The 27800-nt window shown below is 45.2% G+C and overlaps 1 protein-coding gene and 1 long non-coding RNA gene across 3 annotated transcripts; one reads left to right on the top strand and one right to left on the bottom strand.

Moving 5' to 3' along the window:
- The first annotated feature begins 865 nt into the window (after nt 1-865).
- On the top strand, nt 866-26752 carry LOC136299140 (myosin-13). The gene is made up of 40 exons (XM_066200491.1): nt 866-929; nt 2729-2945; nt 3070-3213; nt 3305-3461; nt 4004-4031; nt 4122-4233; nt 6375-6467; nt 6564-6627; nt 6717-6815; nt 6911-7014; nt 7220-7358; nt 7774-7892; nt 7993-8142; nt 8222-8392; nt 8726-9035; nt 9205-9284; nt 9822-9909; nt 10597-10714; nt 12032-12155; nt 12992-13128; nt 13686-13941; nt 14533-14775; nt 15431-15607; nt 16223-16368; nt 16456-16546; nt 17459-17848; nt 17938-18064; nt 18479-18597; nt 19171-19367; nt 19995-20178; nt 21001-21166; nt 21955-22079; nt 22833-23141; nt 23232-23435; nt 23550-23675; nt 24772-24942; nt 25374-25478; nt 25558-25653; nt 26064-26198; nt 26560-26752. Exons 2-40 carry the CDS (start codon nt 2742-2744, stop codon nt 26572-26574), a joined length of 5823 nt encoding a protein of 1940 aa, XP_066056588.1. The 5' UTR covers nt 866-929; nt 2729-2741; the 3' UTR covers nt 26575-26752.
- Nucleotides 8872-26412, bottom strand: LOC136299146 (uncharacterized). Of its 2 annotated transcripts, XR_010723443.1 has the most exons (4): nt 25963-26412; nt 25476-25558; nt 10614-10740; nt 8872-10043 (listed from the first exon to the last, which is right to left on the bottom strand). It is a non-coding gene; the product is annotated as an uncharacterized lncRNA (long non-coding RNA). The 2 variants fall into 2 exon arrangements; XR_010723444.1 differs by lacking the exon at nt 8872-10043 and having other exon boundaries at nt 10487-10740.
- Nucleotides 26753-27800: the final 1048 nt, after the last annotated feature.

Raw genomic sequence — 27800 nt, 5'->3', positions numbered from 1 at the left:
TAATTGTGCACAATTAGGAAAACCCCATCCTGCTGAATAAGGCAAACCCTTGCAGTGCAGAGCCAAGTGTTGCCTTATTTGGCTTTATCAGAGCTGTCTTTGGGTTCCTCCATCTTCCATCCTGGCACAGATCAATGTGAAAAGGACAGGTCAGTGCAGCTGACTCCATACAGCCTTAAACCAATCCCATCTCTGATTAATTAGCAGAGAGATCACAGCTACAACACGTTTACAACTAAAGAGTAAATTATTATTGACCAAAAATAGAGCCCTCGAGTGCTGTGTGGGCAGGAGGTAAGGTATAAAGAGCTGCAGCTGAAGGCAACTTTGTGATTTGTCACCTCAGCATCTCACGGTAAGTGCCACCCGCTTGCTTCGTGCTCTGACCATGGCATCTCCACAGCTCCCCAAAAAGGTGGAATATGAAGGGGTGTTTTCTTCCCATTCCCCACCTCTAACATTCCAGGTCATGCTTTACATGCAAAGTCAAGGTTATACCACCCAAACCACTCCAATGTGGTGCACAAGCAGAAGCTGGAGAGTCATAGCATGTCATTCCTTGGAAAGGCCTTCTACCAACTTGGGTACCTCCAAGCCTTGCGAAAGGCACAGCAAGACTAACTCTGAATGCAGTTGAAATTGACTGGGATTATACATGTAAAGTAGCTAACTTTTTTCCTGGACATTAGATTTGTTTCAAGCAGCTCACAGTAATGTGGGAAGGAACACAAGACTGTCTGTGGAATTTTGCTCTAGGTCAGGAGTTTTAAGTGCAGTTCAGCTCTCTACAGAGGCTACACAGGGTGTAGGAAGGTTTGATATGGCATGTGCTCAGGGCAATGGACTGGTTTTGATGTAACTCTCTCTGTCCTTTCTTTAACCATTCCACACAGGTTCTGAAAACAGATTTCCTCGTGGGCTCTCTGAAGGTAGGGGTTTAACAAATAACACATGCCTTTGCTAATTGATCCTGAGCAATAAGTAAAGCTCACCCAGACAATGGAAAGGGCAGGTGCAAAAGACAGCAGAACCAGGGTGACTGGAAAGGATGCATGGTATTTTAATCAACATGAGCAATAGCCATGGTTCTTGGCAGGAATACTTCATGTATCATGAAAGAGAAGTTACAGATGCTCAAACTTAGTCAAGAGGGCATGATAGAGACAATAATGGTATTTTGTGGTGTAACCTTGATTTCTGGGTTATATAGATTATTAAAATTCATCCCCTGCCATCTGCACAGCTGCTGGAAGCCTGAGGTTGTGTGTGGAGAGGAGGCTCAAAGTTATATTCAAGTGTTAATTTCCTCTGGGGTAAAGTCTAGAAAATTATTTTCTGACTTTGGGCTATCACACAGGCAATGACCCAAACAAAGTTCATAATGATCTTGTCTCCTGCCTGATGGGCAGATCTGTTCATGTCCAAAGAGTAACCTTTACAGAGATCTTTGTGTGCACCACTTCCTTCTAGGTTTTCTGGGGAAGGCTAGTGTGCAGCAGAGCAAAGAAGGAACCTTCCACACATGTTTCTTCTATCCTAAAACTGAAAAGAGCTCACTGAAACTGGGGCTGAAAGGCATGGAAGCACAGGTTATTCTCCTAGAGGATGGCACCTTCTCTGCTCAGGAATGTGTAAAGATCTAAATTTTACACTATTTCCTATCGAAGGCATTCAGTAGGTTAATGGACTGTGTCCCTTGAGGAATTTTCTGACATGCCTTTTCTGGAGGCATTTTATGATATTCTGTTTCACTTTTTCATAGACACTGAAATATTTTCTCTTTCTTTCCTATTGTTTCTCTTGAGCCCCTCAGACACAAGATTGCATAGGCACAAACTCTGGGCTCTATATACACAGAATAATACTTTCAAAGTAAGCTAAAAGTTCTGGATTTTGTGCTTTTGAAATTCCTGGTTGTTAAAACCTCTTGCATCAGGGAGTCCCTCAAAGTCCTGCAATGTTGCAGATCCCATAGCAGATAGCTTTGCTGAGAGAGGTCAGCACTTCCACAACAACATGTCTAGAAGTAGCATTACAAATGCCTTCATACTCCTTTCCTCATTTTCTGACACACAAAACCATTCTATTTTGACAGTTTCAGTACTCTGATGCCTTGGATGCACACATCTTACTTTTTCTGTTCTGTCCCTTTCTCTTTACTCTTCACAGTGCACCCAGACAGCACACGAAGGAGCAGGAATTTAGAAGGTTTTTTTTCCTAGCCTGTATATTAGCCTAACTGGGGAAGAACATTCTGTTTATCTTAGTTCCTGCCTACATTATTTCTACCTGTGCTATTTCCAGAGGCTCTTCAATTACCCATGTTAGTTCTTTCGACCACAGCAAGCAATAGCATTTATTTGTATTGAAAAATTTTTACTAGATATTTCAAAAAATGCAAAATAAAACTGAGCATAAATTAGTTTTCTGAAATATTTATACTGGACAAACTCTTAACAGTGTCTGGTACATATGCATTCTAGCTTGATATTCTCTCGGCCCTCACTTTGGCACATTGGCCTATTTAAGGGGGATATCTTCAAAGACAATCTGTCTACAAAAGGAACTTTTTTTCTTAGCACTTCTTCAGTGGATAATTAGAATTGAGGCAGAAGTTAAGTGCCTGACTAGTTCTCCTCTTCCTATTAGTCATTGAGTATGACCACTGCCTGGATAAATGTAAATTACAAATGCACAGACTTTCTGCAACTTTTCTGCATTCCTCCAGAGCAATTGCAGACATGAGTTCAGATGCAGAGATGGCAATCTTCGGAGAAGCTGCTCCCTATTTACGGAAGCCAGAGAAGGAGAGAATTGAAGCCCAGAATCGCCCATTTGATGCTAAGTCAGCCTGTTTTGTAGTGGATGACAAGCAAATGTATGTGAAAGGTACCATCCAGAGCAAAGACGGTGGCAAAGTCACCGTTAAAAAATATGATGACACAGTAAGTGATACCATTGTTACTCCTTTGTGATCATCCAGGTCAGGCAATTCCCTGTCCCTGTTTTAGATTTCTCCTGTTGTTCCCTTCGCTCTCTCTTTTTTTTTTTTTTTTTTTTTTTTGCCAGACTGTGACTGTAAAGGATGATGAAGTCTTTCCCATGAACCCTCCCAAATTTGATAAAATCGAGGACATGGCCATGATGACCCACCTGCACGAACCCGCTGTGCTGTACAACCTCAAAGAGCGTTACGCAGCCTGGATGATCTACGTAAGTGGCAGCAGCAGCTTCCTTTGGGCAGCCTGGGGAGCTGCTGGGCCAGGCTCAGGGGAAGCCAACGTGCTGTGTCCCTTCCCCACAGACCTACTCGGGTCTCTTCTGCGTCACTGTCAACCCCTACAAGTGGCTGCCGGTGTACAACCCCGAGGTGGTGACTGGCTACCGAGGCAAGAAGCGCCAGGAGGCCCCTCCACACATCTTCTCCATCTCTGACAACGCCTATCAGTTCATGCTGACTGGTGAGTTACTTGGCAAGAGTGGAAAACCCTGATATATGTAGGGCTGGCTATTCGGTCTAGGAATTTTAGGTTCTACTCAGTGGTCCCATGGTCCTACAGCACAATGCAAGATCAGACCGTGAAAATCTTAATGGTCTCTGGGTTATCAGATAATGAAGGAAAAGCAGTAGCTGGCTGTAGGGCTTCGTGCCCCCTCTCCTTGTAAGGAATTTAAAGAAATGGTAAAGGAGAAACACAGCAAATAATCTGATTGCAATTAAACAGTATTTACGCCAAGGTCTATACATAAAAGAAAACAAATAGTAGTGGGAAGCCTTGTAAAGAATCACTGCTTGAGTTAAATTTTGGGCTACTTCATCCCTGTCTGTACAAAAAAAAGTCCAGATGCACATTAACATGTATTAATGCATCATTTATCTTGTAAGAAAGTGATAAATACTGATACAACGCAGTTCTTTCCCTTGAAGTCTCTTAGTTGGGTCTGAGGAGCTGATGTCCTCCACATCTCATTTGAGCAGCTCTTTCTGTGATTTTGTTTGCAGATCGTCACAACCAGTCAATCCTTATCACGTGAGTATGTTTTGGTGTGAGTGACAAAGCTGACAGAAAAGTGATGAGGTTTCCTGTTTCCTACAATAATTAACTTTTTTGTTTCAACAGCGGAGAATCCGGTGCAGGGAAGACTGTGAACACAAAGCGTGTCATCCAGTACTTTGCAACAATTGCAGTCACTGGTGAGAAGAAGAAAGATCCACAGCCCGGCAAAATGCAGGTATGACATCAGCTCCCCCTTATAGTATTTGCCCACCCTGTCCCTGCTGAGGAGAAAGTCCCAATGTGTATTTTGGGGTTGCAGGACTATCCAAAGGCAGAAAGTGTTGTGCAGCTGAGAAGACAGTCAGGAAGCACAACACCAGCACACCTCTGCTCATTTACTCCTGACTCCCAGCCTCGAATCTGCTGAACTCTTACTTATAAAACCATTTTGTCAGTGTAGGAAAGCCTCTGTTTACACAGGGGACTCTTCACCAGGAAGGGGAAGATAATGTTAGACAGCAGTTTTCTCTGTGCTGGCTGTCCATCTGTGTACCTATTCGGTGTCCTCTGAGATTCACAGCACCTGAGTGAAAGGAGAGCAGTCAATTCCCACTGGCACATGGTTGTGCCATTCCTGGCCCTTGGCTCATTCCTGTTGACAGGGGAAGTGCAGGAATTCTGGACTCCAGAACAGATGTGCTGAAGTTAAGCATCATTTCTGTAGGTTCCACTGGCTGGTTTTTCTGTCTGTGGTTAATAGAACAGCCCAGAGAGGCAGCTTGAGAAAAGAGCTGGATTTGGGACAGCTGGGACCACTTGCCTGACAGTCAGAAAGTAACCTCAGAAAGGATCCTTGCAGAAAAGAAAGTGCATGCCTCGATGTCCCTTTGCTGGGCAGCACAGCTGTTGCAATCTGAGCCCACTGGTGCATTTGCAAGGCACAGGCTTCATTCCCCAGCACAGAGCAAGCAGCAAACACCCTTGTGGCACAAGTGTGTGCCACCACAGCCTGTGAGATGCTCATCGAAACGTGTGACATGTGTCAGCATGTTATTTGAGTACCCCAGGGCATAGTGGAGCTTAAGGAGATTCCAAGGCTGAGTATTCTTTCACTCAGAGGCAGGTGTCTGTGACTGATGGGTTGTTATGGCCAAGGCAAGTTCATCACAGGCACTGTTTCCATCGGCACCATGTTAGAATCTCCTGGGCTCAGCTTTCATCAGCTGCTCACTATGCCAGGACTGATCTCAGAAAAGCTTCAAGACAGCTGAGACATGTACAGACCAAGTGTGACAGAAGGAAAATCACCTGGCTCTCAGACTGACAAGTAATCTGTTCTGCCCTTTTCTGAGTATTCACAGAATACTCTATTTTTTTAGCATTCCAATCTGTGCAACACTAGTGTGCTCCTCTTTATAAGAACATAAAAAAAAACAAGTTATGGTTCTGTGTAGCCCAGCATTCAATGGCACATACAAGCTGAAATCAGATGCCAGGCAATGGCACAGGAATAAGGGAATACAGGAAGTGTGTAACAGCATTTCCCCAGGATATGGTCTGAGCCTCCAGCACTTTTCCACCCAGCCTGTAGACAGGACTCCAGAATGAACTTGTATAAAGAATTGTCATGCTCTTCCACACTGCTATCCATGTACAGTGCCCCTGTTTTAGTTCCCTCGTTACAGCTGTGGAATCAAAAGAGGCTTGGTGTTGGTGCAGTCAGCTGCACTGACACACACCTTCCCTTCCCTTCCCTTCCCTTCCCTTCCCTTCCCTTCCCTTCCCTTCCCTTCCCTTCCCTTCCCTTCCCTTCCCTTCCCTTCCCTTCCCTTCCCTTCCCTTCCCTTCCCTTCCCTTCCCTTCCCTTCCCTTCCCTTCCCTTCCCTTCCCTTCCCTTCCCTTCCCTTCCCTTCCCTTCCCTTCCCTTCCCTTCCCTTCCCTTCCCTTCCCTTCCCTTCCCTTCCCTTCCCTTCCCTTCCCTCATCACTTAGAAAGTGGAAAGATACATGGATTTAGGATATTTTATTTTTAGAAAGATATAGAGCTTTCTGCGCTACTTCGTTGCTTTGATTTTAGCGGTCCTTCTTCACGGTGGACTAACAAAAACTAATTTAAACCTGCTGTGCCATCTGCAGACGGCGCTGGGAACGGCAGTGCCTCTCCCCTGCAACGTGTTCAAGGCTGCCCTGAGCACTGCACGCAGCGAGATGCAGTAACCGAAACAGTGCATCTCATCTTTCATCTGATGCAAACCAATTTTAATTTTTAGGTTTAAATCACGTGCGAGATGTAAAAATTATCTGTAATATCACGTTTGTAATATTTGTTATTTAATAAGTAGCAAAGTGATGAAGAAGCATTTTCTTCTGTGACTAGGGAACTCTGGAGGATCAGATCATCCAGGCAAACCCACTGCTGGAGGCTTTTGGCAATGCTAAGACTGTGAGGAATGACAACTCCTCACGCTTTGTGAGTTCATTTCAGATTTGTTGGAATGAAGACATTTAATGCAAGCCTCATTCATTGATTGTCATAACCAATGGTTTGATCTGCGCTGCTTGATAGGGGAAATTCATCAGGATTCACTTTGGACCAACTGGCAAGCTGGCCTCTGCAGATATCGAAACCTGTGAGTCGGAGCAAGTCAGAGCAAGCAGAATTTATGCATTTGCAACCTCAAATTTATCAGGACACTAACAGCCCCTCTCTTTTGGTTAGATCTCCTGGAGAAATCCAGAGTCACTTTTCAGCTGTCTAGCGAAAGGAGCTATCACATTTTTTACCAGATAATGTCCAACAAGAAGCCAGAGCTCATTGGTGAGTGCCAGCAGTGCTGAGCTTGGCTCAGTGAGTGCTTTCTCTTCCCATTGTGACCTCCCCAGTGCCACTAAAGGTGACCCACACCCCTGCAGATCTCCTCCTTATCTCCACCAACCCCTATGACTTCCTCTATGTGAGCCAAGGAGAAGTCACGGTTGCCAGCATTGATGACAGCGAGGAGCTGCTGGCCACAGATGTGAGTAGAGCAGAGCAGAGCAGCTCTGCAGCCAGTCCAGCTGCAGCCAGGGGAGTCTGGCCAGCCAGGACCAGCATTGGGCTCTGCTGCCCAGTGCCATGGGACTGGGATGGTGCAGGACACAGCACAGGCAGGGACAGGAACCCCACCTGCCCCGTGGTGCTTCACCCTTTGTGCTTTCCCAACTTGCCTGTTGCCTCTGCAGAATGCTGTGGACATCCTGGGCTTCAGTCCTGATGAGAAGGTGGGGATATACAAGCTGACAGGGGCTGTCTTGCACTATGGGAACATGAAATTCAAGCAGAAGCAGCGGGAGGAGCAGGCGGAGCCCGACGGCACAGAAGGTAGGGCTGATTGCAGAGTTTGCTTGTGAACTGCACAAGCAGAGAGCTAGCAACCCCACCCCACAGAGTGCCCAAGTCTTGGAAATCATTTTCCCTTCCAGAAAGTAATTTTTATTAAAGATTGTTACAAGTTTCACGGAGTCAGTGATTTAATATATGCTCTACAAGGAAACAGAAAGACATAAAACTTAAACATTGCTGCAGCCCTTCAGGCACAGACACAGGACTGTGCTGCAGCTGAGACACTGCCTTTGGAGCAAGGGGAATATTCTCCAGGAGGCTGGAGAGCAGCTTCTCTTGATAATAGATGCATTTGAGTTGTGCCAAAAGTACAATTCATGTAATAGAAACATCCCAGAGGACCAGGACACTTTTCTTTGTCTCTACTGAACTCGTTCGCTGTTTCTGATCCTAGTGGCTGACAAAGCTGGCTACCTGATGGGTCTGAATTCTGCAGATTTGCTCAAGGCTTTATGCTATCCCAGGGTGAAAGTCGGGAACGAATATGTAACTAAAGGACAAAATGTCCAACAGGTACATAAACAGCTCATCAGCTTTTCAATTTCTTCAGAGCGTTCTTTTAACTTTAAAACTAACTCAACATTTGTCACTGCCATGGCTGTGGTTCTTACAGGTGTACAATTCAGTGGGTGCACTGGCAAAGTCAGTGTATGAGAAGATGTTCCTGTGGATGGTTATTCGCATCAACCAACAGTTGGATACAAAACAGCCCAGGCAGCATTTCATTGGTGTCCTGGACATTGCTGGCTTTGAGATCTTTGATGTGAGTTACTGCAGGTATGCCTGCCCATTGAGGTCTGCTTGAAACTAACTGGCATTTTTTTGATATTTTGAATTTGTAGTTCAACAGCCTGGAGCAGCTGTGCATCAACTTCACCAATGAGAAACTGCAACAGTTCTTCAACCACCACATGTTCGTGCTGGAGCAGGAGGAGTACAAGAAGGAGGGCATTGAATGGGAGTTCATTGACTTTGGCATGGACCTGGCTGCCTGCATTGAGCTCATTGAGAAGGTGGAAAAAATCTTTTCATTGTAGGAGAGTACATTTCTTTTATGATCATTTAGTTTAGTTCAGTCATTCTTGATAAAATGACGCATTACGGTTGAGTTACGTTCTCACATCAAAATAGGCAGCTTATAAAACCAAAGCTTTTGGAGGAACAGGCTGTCTCTGCACAAACAATGGTTTCCTGAACAACGTGGCTGGGGTGGAAGGGAGAATGTGTACACAGTGTTAAATTGATGATTTTAACAACTGCCTTTAAGCAATGAGGGGAACAGTGAGGAGCAGTAATGGCTCCCATCCCCACCACTTACTTTCTTTATGTATTCATATTTCTCCCAGCCCATGGGCATCTTCTCCATTCTGGAAGAGGAGTGCATGTTCCCCAAGGCAACTGACACCTCTTTCAAGAACAAGCTCTATGACCAGCACCTGGGCAAGTGCAGCAGCTTCCAGAAGCCCAAGCCTGGCAAAGGCAAGGCTGAGGCCCACTTCTCCCTGGTGCACTACGCTGGAACAGTGGACTACAACATCTCTGGCTGGCTTGACAAGAACAAGGACCCTCTGAATGAAACTGTTGTGGGGTTGTATCAGAAGTCATCCTTGAAGCTGCTGTCCTTCCTTTTTTCTAACTATTCTGGTGGAGAAACAGGTAAGTGCTTTTTCAGTGATGGCCCATAAGGCAAAAATCAACTAAAGCCTACTTCTGCTTCTCCTCTCAGTGGTATACTCAAGGCTAGCAGCCTCTAAGGTGACCTTGCTCTTGTGTGCATCTTGTACTGCACATTCTAACTGTTCACTTCCCACCTACTTCTTCCAAGGTGATAGTGCTGGTGGTGGTGGCAAGAAGGGTGCTAAGAAGAAGGGGGGCTCTTTCCAGACGGTGTCTGCTGTGTTCAGGGTATGTGAATTTCTTTCTACATGAGTCATGCTTCCCCAAAATGGTCTGAGGGCTGGAACACCTATCCTATAAAAACAGCTGAGAGTTGGGGCTGCTCAGCCTGGGGAAGAGAAGATTCCAGGCACACCTTGTTCTGGTTTGTCAATATATAAAAGGGGGCTTATCTGAAAGACAGAAAAATACTTTTTACCAGGGCCTGTAATGACAGGACAAAAGGCAGTGATTTTAAACTGGAAGAGGGTAGATTTAAATTGGATACAAGAAAAATATTTTTTTCATTCTGAGGGTGGGGAGGCCCTGGCACAGGGTGCCCAGGGAAGCTGTGGCTGCCCCATCCCTGGAAGTGTCCATGGCCAGGTTGGACAGGGCTTGGAGAAATCTGAGGTACTGCAAGTGGGACAGGGATGCTGGGCTTGATGACCTTTGAAGGTCTCTTCCAAACCAGACCATTCTGTCATTCTATAACTCCCCGAATTTAAATAAGAATGCAAAAGCTTTGTGGCTTGAAGCTGAAACCCTTGTTTCATTTCATCACAGGAAAACCTGAACAAGCTGATGACTAACCTGAGAAGCACCCATCCTCACTTCGTGCGTTGCCTGATTCCTAACGAGACCAAGACACCTGGTAAGTCTGCCCTTGTATTCTGAAGGCATGGGACTGACAGGAATTAGTCTGTTCAGCTTCCACAGCAACTTCCCAAACGTGGAAGCACCTTCCTTCACGTGCTCCCTCTGCACGTGTTCCTTTTGGGGGTTGGCCTGCAAGACAGTAACAAGGGAAACTTTTTTGTGTTTCATGTAACTGAAAAAATTTGAGCATTACATGGAGCACAACAGTTACCCATCTTTGCTTAATGTGTGTACAGAACTGAGGGGGATAAAGATGGGTTTGATTACAGCTGATAAAAGTGTCTGTTGTGGGTAACAGCATTAGAAAATCCCTTGTCTGGACGGCACTGCACTTCACTGTGCCACCTTTGCCTACACCCAGTGAGGAGGCTGATGCTGCTGAAGATTTTTCAGCTGGTTTCCTAAAGCACCATCCTGCCATTTTTTCAAAAATGTGGCCTGATGCCTTTTCACAAGCACTGCTAGTCCTGGCATTCTTAGCAAATCTCCCTGATGCAACTCTTCAGAATTAATATGAATTGAAGGCGTGTTCTGTCTGCACTTCCTGCATCTTTAATGAAGAGCTGCTTGATTAAAAAAAAAAAAAAAAAAAAGGAAAGAAAGGAAGTAATTCTGAAATGCTAATACATATGAAGATTCCTTGGGATAAAAACTGAATCATGATGGATGTATTTTGTTTAAGGTGCAATGGACCATTACCTGGTGATGCATCAGCTGCGGTGCAATGGGGTCCTAGAAGGCATCCGAATTTGCAGGAAGGGCTTTCCAAGCAGAATCCTTTATGCAGATTTTAAGCAACGGTAGGTCCTCAGTTATTACTCACTGTCTGTTAGGAAAAGGCCTCAGTAAGCACACAGCTCAGGTGACACGTCTGGTGACACCATGGAGACACACCTTCCCAGTCAGATCAGATTAGTGGCCCTGGAGGGAACCAAGTCATTAACACTGTTCTGGGGTCACTCCAGGGTTTTCCTCTCTGACCAGACCAGAGATTTCTCAATACATCAGAACCAGCACAATTTCTAAGCTTAGCCAATGCCTGGTGATTCAAAGAGATGCAAAACACTTGCAGTGTAATGAATAAGGTGCCACTACAGACTACTCTTTGAAGTCTTCCAGAGTACAAACTCAGTCCACATGAGCATCCTCACAGTGCTCTGTCTCTGGACTGCATCGTGTGCCTTGTTTTCTTCATCTTGAACATGGAGACAACTAAGCTGGTTCAATTGCCATAGAGTGCTAAATCAGGACTCTCTGCTGTTATAGTTAAATGTAGCATCTTCCATGCTGCACTGGTGTGAAAAGGACCCAAGGTCTCTCTGAAAATGTCCTGCAACCTGATATTCAGTGAGGGATTAGCTGGTCTCAATTGTCAAATTTTAATCTGAAGTGACAGATGAAGGAATCCATCCATAATGGCCATGGTCCAGAACCACAAAGTGCTTTAGGAATGATAATGGAACCCAAAAATAGAGAATAAACTCCCTGCATTATGATCACTGTCATGATTTTACATATTCTTTTTCAAAGCAGACTTGAGAATAGGAAGTGGTCCAGTGTACAGTCACACATGCACACTGATGTATCTGAAGGAACCCCTTTGGAAGGATTAGATGGTCCTGTACAATGACACAGGATTACCTTAATCATTTAGCTACCTTGCAAAATGCTAAGACTGCTGTTAGCACTTCCACATTAATACCATGTCATTTTTCAATCCACTCAAGCATTCAGTGGTACAGCTTGTAGAGACTGAGCTGTGCAAGGTCTGCATTCCCTTTGGAATATAGCTGACCTTTGCCCGTAGTTTTAATTAATCTTCTACTCTAATTTGAGTGGCATTCCTCTGATCAGTGAAACGAGCTGAGAAGAGGTTGACATGTTCCTAATTCCTGCAGAGACTCTTAAGTATGTGCCAGAGTTTTGGATGTAACAGCACACTGTGTTGTTACACAACCAACAGATTCCTCTAAGGAGGAGATGTGCCCCCTTTTTATCATGCTTTGTTCAACCAGACAACACTGTCTGGATTTCAAATGACAAATTCTGCTGCTTTCGGACACCTCAATGTTCCTGCATTTCACGATATACAGTGGATCCTATTTTCCTCACCACAGGTACAAGATCCTTAATGCCTCAGCCATTCCAGAAGGCCAATTCATTGACAGCAAAAAGGCTTCAGAAAAGCTTCTTTCCTCCATTGATGTTGACCACAACCAATACAAATTTGGGCACACCAAGGTAAAGTCCTTGTGGAAGGGTAGGTATAATTAAGCAATTTTTTTGTTGGAAGTATTTCTTGCGTACTACATCAGCCTTCATTATGATTATAACTAGGGTACACCACTAGCAAGACAGAGTTACAGACAATTTGTGTGGTTCTTGTGTGAGGGGCAGCACTGCCAGCCCTGGGAACACCATACTGCCTGAACGACCCAGCATAACTGCAACTAGATTTTCTGCTGCTTCTTTCTCATGGCCAGTTGAACCTATTTATATCAGTGCAGGTTAGACGGGCTCAGACAAGTTTGGATAGTCCTACTATACAGGGGATTTAAGCACACAAAGTCTGTCTCCCATATCCAAAGCAGTTTTAGGTGAGACACTGTTCTTTGTCCAGCAGAACCCAGTCAGTGAGTTCACTGGCACAAACCCATTGCCTACATTACTGAACAGACGCAGAGTCACAGAATCACAGAATGCTTTGGGTTGGAAGGGACCTTAAAGATAATCTGATTCCAACCACTCTGCCCTGGGAAGGGACACTATCCCAGGTTGCTCCAAGCCCTGTTCAACCTGGCCTTGGACACTTCCAGAGATGAGCTGAGCTCTCCATAAACTACACTGGAGCAGACATCATATATCACTGCAGCAATGTGATTAGATCATACAGAGAGTGACTTGTCATGGATCACAGGAACATTGAGGATTTGAATATTGACAGAAAATTTCTCCAGATCTTAAACCTTTCCCCTGCAGGCATTTTTCTTAAACTACCTTGTGCTACCCCACATCAGCTGTCAATGGCCCTGTATCTGCCTAAGCCTCGAGCTGTTTGACCCTTTTTTATGTTCTAGGTGTTCTTCAAGGCAGGTCTCCTGGGACTCCTGGAAGAGATGAGAGATGAGAAGCTCGTGAGCCTCATCACTCGTACACAAGCTATGTGCAGAGGGTACCTCATGAGAACTGAATTTAAAAAGATGAATGAAAGAAGGTAATGTAAGAAAATACCAGCAACTGTACTGCGTCAGACCAAAGGTCCATGAATATATTGTCTCAGGCAAAAAGCTGTCCTTGGGAAAGAACCTTAGAAATTATTGGGGAACAGAGCAAGTACAAACAATCAGCTTCCTCCTGACAGTCTCACAAATTCTGGCAGCAGCTGTTTCACAATGGCACCATGCAGGTGGAACACAATATTTAGTACTTAACAAGGAACCTTTTCTCTCTCAGTATTTACCTGAGCACTTGTATTTTCCTTGAGACTGAGGAAAGTCTCAGAGATTCCCAGTCACTATGCCAGACAAGCCTGTCTGTTTGGTAGCATTTCTTCCTCATATTTTCATACAACAGATATTATTCAAGCTACTGAACAAGCCATTCTGCAGTTAGGGCCTCGAAATAACTCTTTAATAAAAGCAAGGGAGATGAGGGAAAAAAGTCTCATGCAAAAGTTCTTGAGATAAATGCTGATGCTGTGTGGGAAATAAACAGAGTATGTTTCCAGCTCAAGTCTCACCACCCTCATAAACTGGTTTCATGTGTTTTCAGAGAATCAATTTATATCATCCAGTACAACATCCGTGCGTTCATGAATGTCAAACACTGGCCATGGATGAAGCTGTATTTCAAGATCAAGCCCTTGCTGAAGAGTGCAGAGTCTGAGAAGGAAATGGCCAACATGAAGGAAGAGTTTGAGAAAACCAAGGAAGAGCTTGCAAAGTCTGAGGCAAAGCGGAAGGAGCTGGAGGAGAAAATGGTGACCCTGTTGCAAGAGAAAAATGACCTGCAGCTCCAGGTTCAGTCTGTGAGTAACCTCCATTTTCAGATTCACCCCAGTTCCTCTTACTCTGCTGCTCTTCTTCTCCTCTCTTCCATTGTCCTCTACAAATAGGCATGTAAATGGGACAAAGCCTCCACTGCTTCATGTCTGGTCTTGTCCTTTACACCTAAGCAAGTTGCAAAGCACACATCAAATATTAACACCAGTAAGAATCCAGGAAGTTCCCACACTATCACCAGTGGAAGAATCAGACATTCCACAGTGTATATAGTGTGCTCCTCAGAGTAGTGTCTCATTCTGGATGAAATATAAGCTGTTTCCACATAACATGGAGCCAGGGCAATGGTGCTTTTCTGTCAGAGGCAGAACTGAAACAGTGGAAACTGCTTTTCTCTATGGAATACTGCAGAACAGAGATTGAAATTGCACCTGTCAGGTTCTAAAAGGTAATAAAACATTACACGGCCAAGAGCAGTCTGGTGCAAGTGGACTTGTCACTTGCTTTCAAATCAGTTGAGTCTCAAAGAAACCCGTATTGTTTCGCTCACCAAGGGTATTAACTGTCTTTTGTCATTTTTGTGATGAATATAATGTGCCTTCAATGTGTTCTGATAGGAGAGTGAAAATCTAGCTGATGCTGAAGAGAGATGTGAAGGACTCATCAAAAGTAAAATCCAGCTAGAAGCTAAAATTAAAGAACTAAATGAAAGACTGGAGGATGAAGAGGAGACAAATGCTGAACTGACAGCCAAGAAGAGGAAACTTGAAGATGAGTGCTCGGAGCTGAAGAAAGATATTGATGATCTTGAAATGACTCTGGCCAAAGTGGAAAAGGAGAAGCATGCAACAGAGAATAAGGTGTCATAGCAATCAGGGAATTATTCTTCCCCAGGCAGTGCTCCCATACAGCTTGTCAGTTCTGTGGAAAAATGTAGCCACTTATAAGTTCTATGAATAGAAATGAGATGTGCCCAGTGTATAGGAGAGAGGTATTTTCACTTAATCAATCAGCTGACCTTTCTGTTAAGGTTGTCATGTTATCATGGTTTGTTTCACTTTTAGGGAAAACTTAACTTATTTTTGGCGATGCTTAACAATTGATCATCTCTTTTTAAAGAACCTGACTTGCTGAGAAATTACAGCTGTTTTCATAGCAAATATATGCAGGAAAGACATTCCTTGAGCAAGAGCAACTCAGAGGGCTTTTGTAAATCCCAGTGGGAAAAACTTTCAGAGCCAAGTGAATATCTAGCATGTTTCACTATGAAATTTAGTAGGATAGGGGTGGGGATCAAAAACAACTGAAGCAAGAATTCCTACCATTGCAAGACCAGAGAGGTGAGACTCCCAGGCAGGATATGTGCTGCTGCCCTCATTGCAATCAATATAAACATTCTGCTGGGAGCATTTTGACTGCACCCATGCAAGGTTTTGCAAGGATGCAGCCACTGTGTTCTCAGTCTGCCATTTCTCAAGGCGTCCCCTCATGAGATGGGTGCTGGCTGTCTGACAGGTGAAGAATCTCACCGAAGAGATGGCAGCTCTGGATGAAAATATTTCTAAACTCACCAAGGAGAAAAAGGCCCTCCAGGAAGCCCACCAGCAGACACTGGATGACTTGCAAGTCGAGGAAGACAAAGTCAGCACCCTTACCAAAGCCAAGACCAAACTGGAGCAGCAAGTGGATGATGCAAGTAGAAGTTTTTGTGTTGTGTATAATATATTCACTGTGACAGATTACAGCACACTAGAAATCTGTAGTTTGGAGCATAAGCAACACTTACAGCAGACAAGCCAGCTCTAATAATTTCAGCCAATAAGCTGCTCTTAATTGACAGGAAATTGTGGAATCCAGCACATCTTTCATGTTCATATTGAGGTATTTCAGCACTGTAGACTTTTGTGATCTGATTTAACCCATTAGCTGAAGCAAGAGACCTGTGGCTGTTTGAAGGTTGCTGCAGAGTTATTTGTGAATGTATATACTCCAGGAAGTTATAAAGACTGGGAATTTGTGTATATTTAGCAGTCTATATGCTAGGAACTGCAGCTAATGGAAAAATTTAATTTCTGTTTTTTAAAAACTAGTATTTCAACTGTGCACAGCCAAGCTGTGGACAGCTCAATATCTGACATTGAATCACCACCCAGTTCTGGTCTCAAAGTGAGAGTGTAGCACACATGGAGATGCCCTGATTATTTTCTCTATTCATTAATTTCCAACTCAGTTAGATTTTTAGATCAAGAATAGTTACTTTCAGAGTTTCAAATGTATGTATTTCAAAGTATGTTTTATGTGCTCTAGCTTGAAGGATCTCTGGAACAAGAGAAGAAGCTGCGAATGGACCTTGAGAGAGCAAAAAGAAAACTGGAGGGTGATCTGAAAATGTCTCAGGATTCCATCATGGATCTGGAAAATGATAAGCAACAAATGGATGAAAGGCTAAAAAAGTATTAACACTGACTTCTTATGCTCTGAATTCTGAAACTCATGTTTTATCTTAACCATATTGAATTTGCCCTCTTGTCCTTTAACAGAAAGGATTTTGAAATTAGCCAGTTGCAAGCCAAAATTGAAGATGAGCAGGCTCAAAGTTCTCAGCTGCAGAAGAAAATTAAGGAGATTCAGGTAAAGTCTATGAGTTATTAATAATTTTAGTGGCAAGCACAAATTTCTTAGAATTAATAGGTATTTATTTGTAGACCATTCTACAAAAATATTTTCCCTCACATGAATAAAACCATTAATATGGGACTCTGGGTGCTGTTCCCATTTCAGGGCACTTTTACAGAAACTCTGGCCTCTAATCTTACATGACTATGTAGGAAATTCCTAATGTGAACATTGTGGCAGGCTTTGAAAATGCCACAGATGTGCAGCCACTGAGAATCACTTTTCTAAGAAAACAGTAGAATGTGACTTAATATGTCATGATCAGGAGAGAGATCACCTCTTAAATGCAAAACCAGGAAGACAACTCTCTTCATTGCTATTATTCCATGGATTGTTCATTTCGAAGTTCCTTCCATCCTTTTGCTGATGGAGAAAGGACACTGCTTTGTTCCAGCCTGACTTCTAGGAAATTTCTAAGAAATTCACATTCCTTTACATTTTTCAGAGACATCCCCTCTATTTCTTATAGAAATATAATAATGTTTTATTAAAATGTTATCACATTGCAATAACAAATGTAACAAAATTTTAACTATTAAAAACAATATTTTAAATAAAATTTATTAAATAATAAATAAAAATTAATAAATCACAATAAATTTAATAACTAAGAAATGTAATAAATACTACTACTACTACTACTACTACTACTACTACTACTACTACTACTAAATCCATTCTGAGCAGATTTTACATTCACTATTGTTCCAAAATGGAGTATTACTTGTCCTAGGATGCAATACAGTGAAATTTCTAGTGGTGCTTCTCTTTCTATGCTTGTATTAACGGGTGTGAATGTTTGCTCTTTATTCCTTAGTGATAATTTTAAATCTGTCCATTCATCTTTCAACCAATTAACTCTCATAGGCTCGGATAGAGGAACTGGAGGAGGAAATTGAGGCCGAACGCGCCATCCGTGCCAAGTCTGAAAAGCAAAGAGTCGACCTGTCCAGGGAGCTGGAGGAGATCAGTGAGCGCCTGGAAGAAGCAGGAGGGGCCACAGCAGCTCAGGTTGAGATGAACAAGAAGCGTGAGGCAGAATTCCAGAAGATGCGGCGTGACCTGGAAGAGGCCACGCTGCAGCACGAAGCCACGGCTGCCGCCCTGCGCAAGAAGCACGCGGACAGCACAGCTGAGCTGGGGGAGCAGATCGACAACCTGCAACGCGTGAAGCAGAAGCTGGAGAAGGAGAAGAGCGAGTTGAAGATGGAGATTGATGACTTGGCCAGCAATGTAGAGTCTGTCTCCAAAGCCAAGGTTGTAGCACAGGAAGAAATATTTCTCATTAGTGTTGTTCTTCTGAACCACTGGATGAACTGAGGGTTTTGTTTTCTGTCTATTCACAGAGCAATCTGGAAAAAATGTGCCGAGCGCTTGAAGACCAGTTCAGTGAAGTCAGAGCCAAAGATGATGAACATGTGCGGCTAATTAATGATCTGAACACACAGAAAACACGCCTCCAGACTGAGAATGGTACGTGCCTTGATGAAATGTAATCTCTAGTGTCAAGTACTTAAATATGCTCCACGAAAACCTGTGCGTTTTGTAACATATTCATCGCTTGGTGATCTGAACAAAACTCAGAATGTAGAATCTCCTCCTGATGGCAGTCATAGAAAGTTCCCCAAGGAAACACAAAACCAAACCAGGAGGAGTACTGTCAGTCGAAATGAATGTGTGAGTTTGTGGTCCGTTCATCTTCTTTTCTTTGATGCCAGCACAGCATTTCCCTTCAACAGCTTTTCCTATTGGTGGGAATGCAATTACTACTCTCCCTTCAATTTACCACTTTATATTTTGTAATCACTTTCCACATGGCTAGCTGCTCTCATTCACTTGTTTTATATCTCGAAACTCTGTCTAAAAAAATCAAGTTTTTCTCATTAGGTGAACTAACTCGGCAACTGGAGGAGAAGGAGTCCTTGATTTCTCAGTTAACTCGAGGCAAGCATACTTTCACTCAGCAGACTGAAGAGCTGAAGAGACAACTAGAGGAAGAAAATAAGGTGACTTGCTTTCATTTGGAACAATACATTTTAAAATAAATCAATGCACCAAAAAATAAATGAGATTTCTCCTCAGAGAAGAGACATCAGAATAGTGAAAATTTTGCACTTTGCCTTGGAATACATCACAGAGAGGAGATGTTAAAAGTTAAATAAGCAATACAGTTTAAGCCCTTCTCATCATGCATTCTGAAGATCAAGAACATGAGAGAAGTGAAGGAAAGCAGCACTGTGCCCATAGGCAAAGCAAACAGCAGCAGACAAAGAAAGGAAATAGAGCAGGAGTTCTTGCACCTTGTGTGTTGGTGGATTTATTTTGCCTCTGCCTGAAACACCTGGTGCAGATGTGTTTGGGAGGTGTCATCCCAGACAAGACGGGCAAGCACCTGACCCTATTTAACAACATCAAGCCCAAAACACAGAATCCCTAATGTCATCCATTTTGCTCCTTCCGTTTCTCTAGCAACTGCAGCACATGCAGAGGGAGAGATGAATATTTTATCAGGCCACAGGGAAGATATCCAGTCACAAATTACTCGTGTTCTGACAACTCGTTTAATTTTAACTCCCAAGGCCAAGAATGCCCTGGCCCACGCCCTGCAGTCTGCTCGCCACGACTGTGACTTGCTCCGGGAACAATATGAGGAGGAGCAGGAGGCCAAGGGGGAGCTGCAGCGAGCCCTGTCCAAGGCCAACAGTGAAGTGGCCCAGTGGAGAACCAAATACGAGACGGACGCGATTCAGCGCACGGAGGAGCTCGAGGAGGCCAAGTATGTGGAGGGATGGCTTAGAGCAAGTGGAAGGATGTGTAAGCAAACTGAGCGACTAACTGAAGGAAACCAGAATGTGTTTGTCGTGGTAACATGCAGAGCAGTGTGCTTCTTAATGTATTGGAAGTGAAAAGGGGAGTGAGTGCATTTAAAAAAAGACTGGATGTGGCACTGGGTCCCAGGGTTTAGTTGAGGTGTCAGGGCTGGGTTGGACTTGATGATCTCGAAGGTCTCTTCTAACCTGGTGATTCTGCGAATTCTATGAATTCTGTGAATTCTGTGAGCAGATATTTCAAAGAGAAGTAGAGGTGGAGACTTAGGGATGCCTACATAAAGGAGAATTCCAATGCTTTGAATTAATCATAGTAGTTGAAAGAGCACATTCTTTACACTGTCTGTACTGAAGCATATTTTTCGTCCCTGTCCACATCGGTACAGTTCATACTTGGGTGCACACTCTCCCAGTCTATGCACCGCTTCAGAGTGCTGTGCCACCCCAGGCTCCTGGCACCACAGCATTATATATTGCTCTCTCTGCCCATCCTCCCCATTCCAAACTCCTTTCACTTCATTTTCTGAAAAGGCCAGAATTTGCTTTTTCTCAGTGCTGTATGTCCCATCCTGCAGGAAGAAGCTGGCCCAGCGCCTGCAGGAATCAGAGGAGCAGATTGAGGCTGTCAATGCAAAGTGTGCTTCACTGGAGAAGACAAAGCAGAAGCTGCAGGGGGAAGTGGATGATCTCATGGTTGACGTGGAGAGGTCACATGCAGTCTGTGCAGCATTCGATAAAAAGCAGAGGAATTTTGACAAGGTTTGTTCAAAAGACCATGCCAGACCTAAACATCATTAGATATTTGATAGGACAAGACAAATTCTGAAATTATCCAAGTTCCGTACTCAAAGCAAAGTTATGGTAAGGATCCCATAGAGGGACATATGATAAAGTCACTGGGTAAGTAGCCCCAGGTGACCACAGCAAATAATGAAGCAGCCTTCTGATAGTTTTAAAAAGCATGAAGTGCTCACAAGGGAGACTGGTCAGGCTGAGTACTCACATGGAAGCCAACAAGAACTGGTGCTAGTCTGCCAGCCTAACCTCGGCGTTAGGCAGTGCCTCAGACTCATGTAAAGTTCCAGCCTTCACTGCCCTTACTAACATTTAAAAGAATCTGCACTGTTGGACCAAGTGATGCTGAACAGTCCAGTCTCTTGGCATACCCTTGTGTGAGTGAAAAAACTGTGCCAAAAAAGGATCTTACAGGTCCACGGTATCAAACTGAGGAGAGAATTGGTAGAGAATGACCTTTCTCGGTGGGCTTAGTCCAGGACCACTGGCTCCTGCAGCACTATCAAGACTCACACATCTTTATTCGGACCAAGCCCATTATGTTCGGGCTGGTGTCAAACCAAAATCCTTCCTGACAGCTTGGGGAATGCTCTAGTGTTGGTTGAAGAGGCAAATTTAAGTAGATCCCACCAAAACAACCAGATTATGCATCACAGGGAGTTCATTGTCACAGGCAGAGAACAGTCCAAAGACTGCTAAGATAGGCCAGGCCTTTTGGGTTCCTGTCACATAGAGGTGCCGAGATGGAGCGGTTCAGAGTGGGTCATTCTTCTCCTGTCGCTACAGATCCTGGCAGAATGGAAGCAGAAGTACCAGGAGAGCCAGACTGAGCTGGAGGCTGCCCAGAAGGAGTCTCGCTCTCTCAGCACCGAGATCTTCCGGATGAAGAATGCCTATGAGGAAATGCTGGACCAGGCTGAGACTGTCAGACGGGAGAACAAGAACCTCCAGCGTGAGTTCACGTCTCTGTCAGCTTAGATTCACTCTGAGCCCTCAGATGTTTCCACATTTCTGGACTACCAGAGCTCTGCCTCTTCCCAGAGTTTTCTTCTTTATGGTTTTCCCACAAAGGTGGTGACTTTCTTTCCTTGTTCAGCTGATTATAAAGTCACCTGCAGGCACACACTTGCATCTCTACAGCATCCTGCTTCCTCGGGATGCTCCCCCTTCTTCACACCATCATCATCCCCCCATGCATGGATAAGGACCAAGTTAACTGAATAGACAGAAATTATGATGATACTCAGGGTTTTTTTCAGATTGCTTCAGTAACCGCCACTAGAAAAAATCTGGAAGGCTGTTGCCTGTCTCCTGATTATTGGAGGATCGTGCAGCTGTGGCACAATGGATTGGCATTTAATAAGCAAACTAATTATAGAAAGGAAATACAACTCAGATCCTTTTTGTGAACTGAATGATCACTGGGGATTATCTAAGCATAAAGAAATCAGTCAAACATGGTTGTCTCTGGAGATGTAATTTCACTACCCACAGGAAGGTGACATTATTTTCTGAGCTCACTCCAGTTGGTCCCTCTCATTTTCAAATTGCACACTGAACTTGGGATGTGCAGGTTATCAGAAATAAAGATTGCACACAAGACAAGGAGTATTACTTCCTCTCACTGTTACATCCCATTACACCAGAGTCTCTTTTGTCACTCCCATTGCCAAAGAGCAATTGCAGGTGCCATAGATCACACTGTCTGAGAGGAGCTGAGTATGTGTTTTCTGGTTGCAGAGGAAATTTCTGATCTGACTGAACAGATTGCTGAGTCTGGAAAAGCAAATCATGGGCTGGAGAAAGCAAAGAAGCAAATTGAACAAGAAAAGTGTGACCTACAAGCAGCATTAGAAGAAGCAGAGGCAAGTGTCCTCAATCAGGGGCTTGCTTTTAGAGAAATCAAGAACGGAAATTTTGCGTATATGTTTTATATTCCTGCTTCTGCTGAAACTGTCCCAAAAGTGCAGTTAGACAGCACAGACCAAGCACAGGGACTGCTCCCCTGCCATACCAATGTGGCATTCCGTGTTGTGCTATCATGCACAGAAACCCCTCAGCCCCAGTCTAAAATTGAGCTCATTTTGCACCGTTTGAATTTGCTCCCATGGAAGGCTGAAGAAAAGTCACTAGCATTTCAAAACTCTGACAGTTCTGTTTTCTAGTCAAATTAAGAAAGCCAAAGAGACCAGAGAAGGTCAAATCCATTCTTAAAAGCTTACTCAATGTCACCTCCTGCTCAAAGCAAGCTGAATGGTGAAGAGAACTGAGGCAATGTTTCTTCAGTTCCACACTTTGAATGAACAGGAGTCAGCAACATGTTCACAGAGGAGCCAGTTCACAGGACACAGGCTCTCCAGTGTCACCACAGCCTTCAGTGCCCAGACCCTGTGGTATCTGAGGCATTTTCCTAAGGAATATTATTCCTAAATTAGCATTTAATATCCAGCTGGGCTACAGTGAGTGTGGAATAGCAGTCAGCTTTTTCAGTGCTCAGTCTTCTCTAAAGATAAGGCAAATACACCTGCCCTCCCAGCTGCCAAGGGTCACATTTCTGCATGGGCATTTCCCAGCAAGGGACACTACAGAGACAAATCACAATGTTTCAACCCTGACAGGGCTCTTTAGAGCACGAAGAGGGGAAAATCTTACGTGTTCAGCTGGAGCTGAACCAGGTGAAGTCAGATGTGGACAGAAGGACTGCAGAGAAAGATGAGGAAATTCAGCAGCTGAAGAGGAATCACCAGAGGGTGTTAGAGTCCATGCAAACCATGCTGGATGCCGAGGTCAGAAGCAGAAATGATGCTTTGAGGCTGAAGAAGAAGATGGAAGGAGATCTGAACGACATGGAAATACAGCTGAGCCACGCCAACTGCCAGGTAGCAGAGACACAGAAGCACCTCAAAGCTGTGCAAGGGCAGCTCAAGGTAGGGACCACAAGGCTACTGCCCCGTGGGCCTTTTCCATTCCCTCTGCTTGCTTCTGGGTCTCACCAAAGCTGCTTTCACCCTTTTAAGGATTCCCAGCTCCATTTAGATGATGCCATGAGAGAGAACGATGACCTGAAGGAGCAGCTGGCTATAGTAGAGCGTAGAAACAGCCTGATGACAACAGAAATGGAGGAGATGAGAGCTGCCATGGAGCAGACCGAGCGAGCCCGCAGGGTTTCTGAGCAGGAGCTGACAGATGCCAGTGAGAGAGTGCAGCTGCTCCACTCACAGGTATTTGGCATCTCCTGGCACAGGAGATTATTACAGACCTGTGGGAGTGGCACAAACGGGGTGGGAGTGGCACAAACGGGGTGGGAATGACCTGTCTGACGGCTCCCCCAACAGAACACAAGCCTCATCAACACCAAGAAGAGGCTGGAAGTGGACATAACTCATTTACAGACTGAAGTTGAGGACAGCATTCAGGAAGCCAGAAACGCAGAGGAGAAAGCAAAGAAAGCAATCACAGACGTGAGTCCTCTTGCCTCCCTCCCGTTCTGTACTACCACTTTTACACTTTAGATGGAGGAGAACCAGTTCTTCAAAAACATCTGTGACACACAATCCCTCTCACATGGGCCTCATGCAGCCATTGCCCTACAACTTGTCTCAGAGGACCCCTCCAGAAAGGGTCCTCATGTCCTGATAGCTCTGTATATTGAACAGGTATTCTCTCTCCCCTTTCTCCAAAGCCATTCACTTTTGCTTCCAGAGTAAATGTAATAGGCAGGATAGAACAGATGGTGGCAAAATTGTAATAGAAAAGGAGTAGTTTGAAACAAAGGCCTGTCTAGACACAGCACAGAAAAGCAGAAATTAGGACTAAAATCATACAAAATTCTATACAAATGCTAGACATGCAAGAAAGAAAAAGAGAGAATATAAATGCTTCGTTTAAATGAGACTTCGGATTCCACGTTATCAGAAGTGACAATACCCAGGACCATCTAGGAAAGGTATAGGAAAATTAAACAGAAAATGGTGACACCAATGCATCAAGTCCTGATGGAACAGTGTTTGGTCCTGACTGCCCACCAGCAGCAGGGCTGCAGGGTCCCTGACCTCTCTGCTCTGCCACACTGGTGACAGCCATCTATCCCAGCTCCTGAGGACATCAGCAGGCACAAGCTTCTCAGTGCAGCTTGAGGTACTCAGGGTCATCTCACTGGCAAAAACTGCTTAGAAGTCTGACTCTTTGGCAAATTTCAGCACCAAACAGCCAGACACTCGAAGTCATGAGGAAGCCCAGGATGCAGAGTGCTAGCTGGTAATACTTCAAGATAGTTCAGTTTTGGCTGACTTAAAAACCAGAACTTTGGTACCGAGCCATTTGCACACCTTGATTTTTTTTTTCTTTATATCAACCCTGTCTGTTCTCTGAGGTGCAACAGTTTTAGAAATACAGACTTTGAGACAGAGTGATGCTGTTTATATGACAGAGCCTTAGCGTGGCCATGGGCACTGAGAATGTGCAGAGTCACTCCCCAGTGTGAAGCTGGGTGTAACACCAGGGCCCCAGAACTGCTGGGATGGGGATATTTGTAACATAACTGTGCACCACAACCAGGCAGCCATGATGGCAGAGGAGCTGAAGAAGGAGCAGGACACCAGTGCCCACCTGGAGAGGATGAAGAAGAACCTGGAACAGACAGTGAAGGACCTGCAGCTTCGTCTGGAAGAGGCCGAGCAGCTGGCGCTGAAGGGAGGGAAGAAGCAACTCCAGAAGCTGGAGGCCAGGGTATGGTGAAGATTTGGGTAGATTGGGGTGAAGTTTCTGAGTGGGCTTTGGGAGCTGGAACCTCTTGGGAGGGTGAAAACAGGGAGACCCGCAGCTATTCCCAGCAGGTTTGATGAGAGCTGTGCTGAGCAGCCAAACATTGCACTGTGGATGATGAACTTGAGAGTGATCTCAAAAAAACTGAGTGGGCAAAAATGGGGGTAGATGGACAGCAGGGAGAAATACATGGCAATTCTGTCTAGAGAAAAATAATTTAAGTTGTATTTACTTGGGGATGAAATTGGAACTGGTAATGGACAGACTTCAGAAGCTGTTGAATGTGCAATAAAAGCAAAAACGTAAAACAGAAAAAAATTTGGGCTTCATTAGAGCTGTATGGCAGCAGGACCAGCAGCCATTCTTGCCATCTTTGCTGTGATTCTGTGTTTCAGATAAATGAGCTAGAAAATGAGCTTCACTCTGAGCAGAAACGAGGAATAGAATCCCTGAAGGGAGCTCGCAAGTACGAACGGAGGCTGAAGGAGCTCACTTACCAGGTACTGCAAATCCTCTGCCCTCCTACACGGATCACCTCAGTTCATCTGCCAAGGCTGACTCGATTTTCACTTCCTGCAGTCTGAAGAAGATAAGAAAAATATTCTTCGGCTCCAGGACCTGGTGGACAAGCTGCAGTTAAAAGTGAAAGCGTACAAGAAACAGGCTGAGGAAGCTGTGAGTGGAGGACTCTTTTCAGTGGGGCCTGGGTGGAGATTTCTGAAAGGTGGGCTCCCTAGATCATTAAAATAATTGAATACTGAGCTTGACAGGGCAGCTAAGGCCACTCCCTTTGAATATTCTTTACTATGGCTCACAACAGGGCGGGCGTAGCTGTGGTTATCTTGGAACTGGAGCACTTTTGGAGCCACACAAGCCAATTTTCCCACCTGGAACTGAGTGGGGTAATTGTTCTGCCCCCCAGGTGGTCGTGCTGTGGATGGTACTAGACATAAACACACAGAGTACTGGCATGCAGGGCTGTACCTGTGAGGCCAGCACAGGTGATGTCACTATGGCACGGCCGCAGGTGTCAGTGGTGTCAGTGCCATTTGTGCCGATGCTGACACAATGTGTCTGACTTCCAGGAGGAGCAGGCGAACATCAATCTCTCCCGATGCCGCAAGGCCCAGCACGAGCTGGAAGAGGCAAAGGAACGAGCTGACATTGCTGAGGGGCAGGTGAACAAGCTGCGAGCCAAAAGCCGGGACATGGAAGGCCAGGTGAGTTGGAGGATGCAGAGAGGGACCCTCCCTGTGCAGGTGTGGTGTCACAAAGGTCACTGCCCAAACAGCCACAGATGCATTCCTCCCACTCTTTCACCCGAGTGTCCTCATAAAGAAAGGCCAGGAATTGTCACACACTCAAAACCAGTGCATTTTGCAAGTCCTTTTTTGTGCCTCACAGGAGCCAGACCACATACAATCAGCTCTAAGAATCCAGGTCTTTCAGCACAATTGGGAGATATTACTTCTTCATTATGAAATGGCAGAACAATTGCAATAGCCACAGACCTGAAACAAGATGACAAATAACTCAGTTGCTCCAATAACCTCTACATTATCTTCCTTTTTCTGTATTTAGAAATCAGAGAAATGAGGTTCCTGACCCGAGCTGCAGCAGACTCCCTCCTGATAAAGACTTCTGTGCATCCAGCAGATATCCATTACTTTCTTCAAGTAACCTGGTGTGCGTGTGTTTAACTGATATATTTAGCCAAACTTAAGGTGAAGCTGTGATATATGTGTATATATATATATATATATATATATATATATATATATATATATATATATATATATATATATATATATAAAATAAACCTGAGTGATGCTTTAGTGACTACACGGACTGTTGATTCAGTGTGAGATTGACAAGTGTGTGTCTGTGTGTCTCTGTGTGTCTGTGTGCCCTGTGTCTGTCCATGTCTGTCTGTCTGTCCGTGTCTGCCCGTGTCTCTGCATCCGTGCCTGTATCTCAGTTTGTCTGTTCCTGTCTGTGTGTCCGTGCCTGCCTCTCAGGCTCTGTCTGTCCGTGCCTGTCTGTCTGCCTCCGTCAGTCCATGCCTGCCTCTGTCTCTGTCCATGTCCGTCTGTCCGTGTCCGTGTCCCTGTGTCCACCTCTCCGTGTCTGTCTCTCAGTCTTCCTATCAGTGTCTGTTTGTCTGTCTCAGTCTCTCAGTCTCTGTCTGTTCGTGTCTCTGTCTGTGTCCCTCTGTCCGTGTCCGTGTGTCTGTGTGTCTGTGCGTCCGTGTGTCCGTGCGTCCGTGTCCCTCTGTCCGTGTGTCCTTGTGTCTGTGTCCGTGTGTCCGTGTGTCCCGTATGTCCGTGTATCCCGTGCGTCCCTCTGTCCGCGTGTCCCTGTGTCCCGTGTGTCCGCGTGTCCGCGTGTCCGTGTCCCGCTGTCGCTCCGTGCGGGAGCGCTGCCAGGCGCAGCTGCGCCAGTGCACCGCCAGAGGGCGCTGTGGCACGGCCGGCCCGCGGGGGTCCGGGGATGCCGAGTGCGGAGGCGCGGAGGGTACGGGGGGGACAGGGGGTGTGCGGGGGGTGTGCGGGGGGTGTGCGGGGGTGAGGGGTGCAGAGTGCGAGGGATGCGGAGTGCGGAGGATGCGAAGTGGGAAGTGCAGGGGTGCAGTGCGGGGGTGCGGGGAGTACAGAGAGTACAGCGTGTGCGGAGTGCAGAGTGCGGGGGATGCAGAGTGTGCGGAGTGCGGAGGTGCGGAGTTGCAGAGTGCGGGGGTGCAGGAGGTACAGGGTGTGCGGAGTGCAGGGAGCGCGGAGGTGCGGAGTGCGGCGATGCCGAGTGCGGAGTTGCAGAGTGCGGGC

Source organism: Chamaea fasciata, unplaced genomic scaffold, assembly GCF_029207755.1.
Source record: "Chamaea fasciata isolate MVZ Bird 193981 ecotype frontalis unplaced genomic scaffold, bChaFas1.0.hap1 SCAF_19, whole genome shotgun sequence".
NCBI classification, from domain to species: Eukaryota; Metazoa; Chordata; class Aves; order Passeriformes; family Sylviidae; genus Chamaea; species Chamaea fasciata.
Note: the sequence above shows the minus strand (reverse complement) of the source record. Positions and strands in the feature narration are given on the sequence as shown.